Source organism: Hippichthys cyanospilos, chromosome 12, assembly GCF_059441005.1.
Source record: "Hippichthys cyanospilos isolate Australia breed blue-spotted pipefish chromosome 12, RoL_Hcya_1.0, whole genome shotgun sequence".
NCBI classification, from domain to species: Eukaryota; Metazoa; Chordata; class Actinopteri; order Syngnathiformes; family Syngnathidae; genus Hippichthys; species Hippichthys cyanospilos.
The window spans coordinates 11,027,113-11,036,091 of NC_142380.1; the positions used below are offsets into that span (position 1 = coordinate 11,027,113).

Here is an 8,979-nt window from a genome sequence, read left to right on the forward strand (position 1 = left end):
CTAAACGATTTTCATTACCAATTGTTGTGGTGGCAAAGCAAACTAATAGTTAGCATTTTTGCTACACAGTTTTGAGAGCTGTCATTCAAAGTGTGAATGTTTATGTGGCTTCACATTGATTGGCCACCATTCTAGACTAGAATGTACTGCTCGCCCAAAGTCAGCTTTGATAGACTTCAGCTCAACCTTGACCCGAGTGAGCATGACGCTACAGAAAATAGATGGATAATTGTGTGTGGGTTTTTTTGTGGTTTTTCCTCCTCCAAGTGAACTTACAAGATTTATTTGTTGTAGTTCCTCAGGCGCTTTGCTCGTCATAGTGATCTCTATCGCTCTCTCGTCTCATGATGGATGGCAACATGACAAGGCCATTGCTGGTCAAGACAAACGACCACTAAGGAGCCTGAGGAGCTGGAAAGCAAAAGCAGCCACACAGCTGAGATGAAAGAGGGATACACCTCCAATGGAGGTCTTGGAACCACGCACAGGATGACAGGATGATTACTGGAGGTTTGATGTCATGAGGGGGCAGCTCGTGATGGTCATGATGTGATGTGTTGTGAATCGTGATGGTGTATATACTGTAAATAACAAAAAGTTGAACACACTGTATTTGTTTCAAATTTGAGGAGCCTTTAGGCAAACAGTAGATAAAGTGAAATAAACAGATTGGAAATAAATAAGAAAATAAAAACAATATAAATGGAAAATGCCAATAATTAATGTGATTTTAACATATGGATTAAATTTTAAGAATAGCTCTGCTAAGATAAACAAAATAAAACAAAAAACAAAAGAAATAAAAAAGCAGCAACATCACAAAAAGTATACTGAAGAATATGAAAAATGTAAATGAAATAATTAATCCAGCTAAATCATACAAAAATAAGATGAGGCCTATAAATCTACTTCCGAAAGTGCACAGGTAGGAATTGTTAAAATTTTGACCACTAAAGAAAACATTTTAGACAGGGCTTGTCTTCTCCAATCCAGTTGGCCACTTTATCAGGAACACCTGCATAATCTGCATCAAAAAATGCAGCCATTTAAGATTTAGATAGAAATGAATATATTAACACCTAGGAATAATGTGGCCCGATGAATGGAAAATGCGCTCTTTGTCTATGATGACAAATTAAAGCAAGCTTTAAGTATGCACAAAAGAAAGAAAAAAACCTAAAGCATCTGTGGTTGCTCTCTTTTGGTAAAAAGAGAACCAAAACAAACAAAACCAAAAATTACATTTCACAAGAGTTATTATTGCGCAAAGCCAAAAGGCCCCAAAGGCTTCCAGAAAGAATGATACTCAACATTTCCCCTCAGGCGAGACCACAACAAGCCGTCGCTTGTGTCTAGAGACTGGCTTATCTTCTGTCAGGAGTGCTTTCTTTGCGCTTCAAATCGTAACGCTTTATCTTTACTTTTCCCATCCATCAGTGTGCTGGCAGCATCCAAAGGGTTAACCCTGACAGCGAGTACACCCATCTGTAAACACAAATATTAAAGCACCTATTAAATACTAATGCAGTGTAGTTGCAATTATTAAATATAAATGGCGAGTTTTCGTATTTGGGGGACGAAAAAAATAACTTAAATGCTGTGTAAATTTTTAATTTTTAGTTATGTTTTTTTTTTTTTTTTTTTTTTTTTTTTTTTACAATTAAAATTAGTATAACACCCTGTTTGAAAATGTTTATATGCTATATATGCTCCAATTTGGAAGAAATTTATATGGAGACATGGCATAAAAAACAGGAGTTTTTGTAAAAGAAAGTTCAATTTTAAATGAACAAAACAACATATTTTAAGGTTTTTGGTTGCTATTTGATTTTAAAAAAAAGTTGAATATGAAATTGAATCATAGTTATACTCTTTTAAACTCTTGATTTGTCTTGGCATTAATCTAAAAAGTCTTTTAATGCAACCAAGTTTTTTTTCCCTATTATTCATATAGTACTTTCCACAAATCTTTATTCTTCATTTCTGATTAAAAGGTTTGACTGACTTATCTGATTGTTTTGTTGAAATTCCCTTTAGCGCAGCGCCATCTAGTGGATGCATAATGCAAGCCAAGCCACTACTGTAGCTTCTATTTTATGCGCCTTATAATATGGTGCGCCATGTATGGTAAAACAGTTTTCAAATAGACCACTCATTGAAGGTGTGCCAATGCACTAACTAACTAACTAACTAACTAACTAACTAACTAACTAACTAACTAACTAACTAACTAACTAACTAGCATTGCACTACTCACATTGGCTAACCAAACAAGGTTAGATAATACAATGAGCCATTTTACAATGCATAATTCACAATTAGCTGAGTGGCTTGCTTCCACTATACAAAAACTGACAATAGCTAACAAACTAATAAAAGTTCTCTAGAGTTTAGAATTATATTTCCAGCCTGTAGGGGGAGCCTGTGAGCAAAATATGTGTCATAGTGGTTTTTAGACCATAAAGAATGGAAATGATATCATAAATTTTTGTTATTGTTTTTAATTTAATGGTTTCCCATATTCCATTGTGCCAACTTTAATTTGTCTTTCTTTTAATTGCCCTCATGGACACAATGTGCCAAAGTATCTTCACTCATGGACAGCTATGCCCGTGGGGTAGGTGCATTCTTTTCGGATACATGCCCCACCAAAGTCGACATGGCACTAAAACAACAATGCTGAGTTGTCGGGAATGAGTGATGACGCTATGGCTCACGTCCAAGCCCCCTTGGCGAGGGACCACTAAATTCCGACAAAGCGCTGCCATTAATCTGTCGGTAATTTTTTGATAATGCAATCACAGGAGTGGAGATAATCATCGTTTGCTCATTTCACTTCTGCTTTGCTGAGTTTGCAGAGGTGCTGTTGTCAATCATCCTGATCTTAAAAGTGTAAGAGTTTATCTCGAGATGCCAGCAAAAATGTGTCTTTTTAGGAGTGTAACGTAAACAGTGTCAGAGAACGTCTAATTTATTAACTGCTAAATGCTAATAAGTGCAAAACTAAGGGGATCAGACTTTCAAAAATAAAAGCTGGGACACGATAAAATCGCTGAAAATAAAATATGCAATTGAGTCTCACTAGTAACTGTTTATAATGTTTTTTTTTTTTTGTTTGTTTTGCAAGTCATTTTAGTGACCGGTAGAATTGTTACTACTTTAGTGAATGCAAGGTCTAAAATATCTCTACCAAACTCGCTTGAAAGCGCACGAAGATTCTCTGTCATGGTGGCCGCCATGTTTCCAATTACTTCACGCCAAAGCGTTGGCTCGGACGAGATATGAGCTAAACAGGCTTTGGAACCGCCTACTAATTTTGACGAGCGAGGTTGACATATAAAATAAATTAGTGAAACACGGCGCTGGCATGAATTTATTTTATCCGTCTACCTAACACTTCCTAACACCTGATTGGTTATCCTGGTCTTCAAGCTAAGACAGAACAGGGTAACCATGGGCAACCACTTTTTGACACTTTTTAATTAATCAATGGAACATTTAATTCAATAATGACACTTTCATTTAATTATTGAATTGTACATTTATTTATTGAATTCTGACACTTTCAGTACTTCGTAGGATAACCTTGATTATAAAACTAAAAAACAGTCCTTGCTGTCGCATTCCTTTCCGTTCCACATTATGAGCGCGCTACCAGAAACTTACAACGATCTGACATCATTTCCCATTATCAGTTGACACGGTAACAGGAACTACTGTAGTTTTAATTCCGGTATGGCATGAATGGGACGGTAACGATTTTAAATTCATTTTTGATTGTTTTACCATACAAATCTCTATAGAACTTGCGTGATTGACGTTGCCAATTGGCTTGCTGTACTAAAAAAAAAAAACAAAGAAAAACATATAAATATATATATATATATATATATTGCCATTGCTTGCTGGCGAAATTAAACGGCTTTGAGGTTATCAACAGCAAAGAATTTGCGATTAGATCAAATTCCATATTACAAAGTTTTCTCTCACTTTTCAATATTTGTGGTGGAAACTGTGTATCTATTAACAACATATGAGAGTGTGGCCGAAGGAGAATTGTAATGTGCAATTGACGTATAAGGAATAAAATAAGCCAAGAATGTCTTGCCTCCTTTGGCTAAGTTAAAAAAACAAACAAAAAACAAACATAAAACATAAACATAAATAATTTCAGTGGCAAAGCAATAAATGGAAAGAAATCATGCTGTGTTGACAAGGGCATGATTGATGACAACCTGTGAGGCCCGCACTTCCCTGAAAAAGCTTTGGAATATTTACTGCGTCCGTTTATCATCAAGTGCACTTTGTGTCTGTCAGCCTGTCAGCCTTGTCTTAATTTTCCTGTAACTTTACTTGAGCTTCAGGACAAATTCACCAACTGGAAATTATGGCTCATTTCCAGTGCTCAGCAAACGCCTCCCGCCAAATAATAAGAGTTTTTTTCCTGTCATGAGGCAAGAATTGTAGACAACCCCCCCACATGGCATTATTGGCGATTGATTTTCATTCATTGTTGTTCTGAATTGCTAACAATAAAATCTGTTTTTTTTCAAGTGAATAATTTGTGTCATCGTTAACATGTTTATTTTGAGTTATATGCATTTTTATTAGCTTTAACTATGGCACTTTTGATTTGCAGAAGGGTCATCCAAATGATGTATCCAAACAAGACAAAAATGGCTTTGTTGCATTTCATAGTTGCTGACCCAAACTCCACGGTACAAAAAAATACATATGTAGCATGACATTAGATGCTGCGACTGCTGCTTCTTAATGGACCTCGAATGTCCAAATGGATATTTGATAGCACCACTGCCTGTTTATATTCCCACTGGGACTCAAGTGCAGCACTTAAGCCCAACGAAGCGTACGTTGGAGCTGTCGTTGTCGTAAGAGTGTCGTTCCGCTCTGTCGGGATGAACGACGCCATCCTCTTGTTAACCTCAAAACATCTCATGGGTGAAACTAGTGTCATGTTGGTCGTCCATTGAAGACAACAGTGTTTAGCAAAGTCTAAAATGCTAGACCTTGTGCTACTTAAATCAGAATTAGAATCGCCTATTACTACAATGAAATTAGAGCCTACAATACAATACAATACAATACAATACAATACAATACAATGGCTGTGCATCATGATTTCACACTTCAATGACCTTTGACATCGTTCTTGTTTTGCTGTATGCACATTGGCCACATTAGCCCAATAGCACAATTGCCCAAGTCATTTTTAACTAGCTATTATGATGTCATAAGATGACTTTTTTTTTCTTAAATTTGTGCCTTTAGTCATTTAGGTCAGTGATTCTCAAGCTTTTTTTAGTGATTTACCCCCTGTGAAAGAGGTTTTCAGCCAAATACCCTTTAACCAGTTGCAAAACAAAAAAAATAACTTAAACACGGGTATATATATATATATATATATATATATATATATATATATATATATATATATATATATATATATATATATATATATATATATATATATATATATATATTATGAAAATATATGTAATGAAATTAAATGTATAGTAACAAATTCCTGTGAAAAACAGTAGGCCTACACCCTTCACATATATTGTACAACAACTTTTTTGTTGTCATTTTATGCTCATTTGAAATATTCAGTCATGTAAGTTTGACTTATTGTATTAAGCCACGTAAGCAATTTTTTTCACCATCCGATCAAATCATTAATGGCTTGTCAGCAGGTGACCACAGGACATTTTCCGCTGTACACATCCGACCAACATGTCCGTCATGAAGCGGGGCGGGAATCACGCTTTCTGGAAAAGCGAAAGAGAAATGAGTCGGGGTGCAAAGGTGATTTGCGTTTACGGAAATACGACACCACCGCCCCCAGACGCCCCTTTTACGGCTTATAAGAAGGCCTCGCCTGCCTAGGTAACGCACACACCTGATCATCTTCTAAGCCCGGCAGACAGGTGAGCAACACACGCATGGCACCACCATTCTTTTGTCTTTGAGGTTTTTTGGCAAGTGGCAGGTGAAAAATGCTGCGCTATACTCATTGTGTAGTACATATATGTCAATGTGGGAATGACAGAGGTTTAAAATTATTTCTACACTTGCATGTTTCATGTTCAACAATTTTTTCCACTTTTGCAATGACTGAAAAGGGGTTTGTGCAGGGGTTTTTACACTTCAAAATATTAACATTTCATCATGGTAATTGAAACATTTTAACAATTACAAACATTAGAATAATAGCATATTGTTAGTTGATTTTACACTTGTATATATACAAGCTAAAATAAAGTGTTGGATGTGGTTGACTTGTGGTTGACAAATGTTCAAATGTGCACCATCTTTCTTTTTTTTTTACACCGGTGTGACTGCGTTTTGTTTATATTCAATAACTGTTACTACTTAGAATTTTCTTTGAGGTGGTTAACATATCTATATCCTTTTCTGACTTTAATAAGGAATAACAAATGAGTGACTTTTGTAGTTGGCTTGTATTGTGGGAAAGAAAAAGCCAGTCTACCATACATGCCATTTAAACTCAAGTGTTTCCTTAAAGCAATGCAACCGCGTCCAAAGGTTGGCAGGTGAACAAACAAATTTGTGACCCAATGTTCTTTTTATCAATATCATTCTTCTTCTTTGTATTATTATTGCAGCGCTGCAGTCCAAAATAAAATTCATCGAGTGCAACATGCGTTTCGACACGCCACTCATCTTCTTGGTCCTATCTTGCCTGAGCCTGGCAATGGCACAGGGTGAGTGGAGAAAAAAAAAACACTCCAGCTGATTATTTTATTATGGTGGCCTGCAACATACCACCGGAGATAAAGCAAAGGTCAATGAGGGTTGCTGTTTATTGGCCGTGTGGGTGAAGGGAAGATGTGTCTTCATTGAGCCTTCATTACTTAATGATTGAATTTAATTGTAGATTGGGATGCATTAACAGTCATAATTATTTATATCAGAATAGTCTTGCCTAATGTTTTGTGTTACACTATACTATATATATTTTTTAATGCGGTCAATACCAAATTCAAACCAATGCATTTCTCATGTTATAATAGTCTAGCAACAAAAAAAAATTCGATTTATCTCACTGGTAAGTGACAGTGTTTTTTTTTTTTTTAAAAGGCAACACAAAAATTGCATTGCAATATATTTCAGAAATCAAATTCATCTTTGTATTTCCCCCTTACATATATTACAGATGAAAAAAATCTTATAAAATATTTAGATATTTGAGCAGGTATTGTTACATACTGTACTCATTGCATTAAAAAATTCATTGAAAGATAGTATATTGAAATTTAAGTTGCATTGGGCTGTTTAGAGAGCACTGTTTTGTTCTATTATTCACGTGTTGGACGTTTAACATTTTAATAGGCCGAGAGCAGCGCACATCAATTCATAACACTCGTAACAGCACAATATGTTCTCTGCTTCAGTTTCCTACGACGACTGCTGCCTGACATATGTGAAAGAGCTCAACAAGAAGACTCAGGACCGCGCGGTCAAGTATAGAATTCAGGAAACGGATGGAGGCTGCAACATCCGGGCTGTCATGTGAGTACACGCAACCCGAACACATACTGTCACATCTATTTGGAATTGTCTATGAACCTGCATGTTTTTAAAATGTGGGAAATATTCAGGAGGCATAATGTCAGCGAGTCTGAAATCTGTCTGAATGTGTGTATGACACTCAATACAAAGGCACAAGAAAAATCATCTTGGAAAAATGGGGATTGTTTTTGCTCCAAAATTCTTTCACATAAGAATCGGGATTGTCATTTATCACGACCCAGGATTGATTTAAAATGTCCCAAAATCAATATTATAAAACTAGTTTCATCTTATTTTATAAAACCTATGTGATTTATAGCTATCTTCAAAGAGTCGCAGTTGTGGTCCGCATGTTGTTTTTGTGGAAAAAGATGCACCTTCCTTCTCATTCAAAACGTAATAAATGGGAAAAAAAATAAATAAAAAGACATTTTGTCTCCTTTCATTAACTTCGCTTGGCGCCAGACTTGCGTCCTGCACAAAAATAGGGCCCATAAATCCTATTCCTTCTGTGGGAAAGTTATTGGAACTAATCTGATTTCAGAGTTGTATTTCCACCCTATAATGTGTGAAAAAAAATGTAGCGCATTCAGTGAACACTATCTATTTTGCCACCATTGCAGCTTCACCATGCGGAGGGGCCGGGCGTACTGCTGCGATCCGCAAGAGATGTGGGTGCAGGAGCTGAAGTCCAGCATCGACAGAAAAGCCATCAAACTGGTCAAGAAACCCACCCCAAAGGTCTTGGATATTTTTCATTATTATTTATTTTAAGTAGTACACACAATAAAACTGAGTCTTGTTTGTTCTCTTCAGCGCCTGAGGGGTCGTTTGTTCAGCTGAGGAACACCCCACCTATCTGGCAAAAAGGACAACCACGTTTTTACTTTCATTTTTGACATTTTTGCATTGACAGGACTTTTTTTTACGACGCCGCTTGACCATTAGATTGATGAACAAACAGTGTTTATGTACAAATGGAAACCATAAAATGTGAATCTGAGATGGGTACAGGATAAGCCCTTACTGAAGCATTATAACAATAAACATGCCTAGCAATTCCAACAATGTGTAAATGATTTACTGTATGTTGATGTCTAATGCTTAATAATAAGGTTGTATAAGGACGTCAATATCAAAATTATGAATGAGTAATTTTTAAAAAGAATACATACTGCAACACTTAACATACAGCAATGCCTCGATTTCATAAAAATACATACACACACACACACACACACACACACACATCTCTCTCTCTCTCTCTCTCTCTCTCTCTATATATATATATATATATATATATATATATATATATATATATATATATATATATATATATATATATATATATATATATACAGTATATATACAGTATATATATATATATATCTATCTATATATATATCTATCTATATATATATATAT

The 8,979-nt window shown here is 35.6% G+C and overlaps 1 protein-coding gene across 1 annotated transcript; it reads left to right on the forward strand.

The window, feature by feature from the left end:
• Positions 1-5,561: 5,561 nt before the first annotated feature.
• On the forward strand, positions 5,562-8,616 carry ccl25a (chemokine (C-C motif) ligand 25a). The gene is made up of 5 exons (XM_088429804.1): positions 5,562-5,948; positions 6,648-6,746; positions 7,437-7,554; positions 8,178-8,295; positions 8,371-8,616. The coding sequence occupies exons 2-5, from the start codon at positions 6,683-6,685 to the stop codon at positions 8,395-8,397; spliced, it is 327 nt and encodes a 108-aa protein (XP_088285930.1). The 5' UTR covers positions 5,562-5,948; positions 6,648-6,682; the 3' UTR covers positions 8,398-8,616.
• The last annotated feature ends 363 nt before the right edge of the window (positions 8,617-8,979 follow it).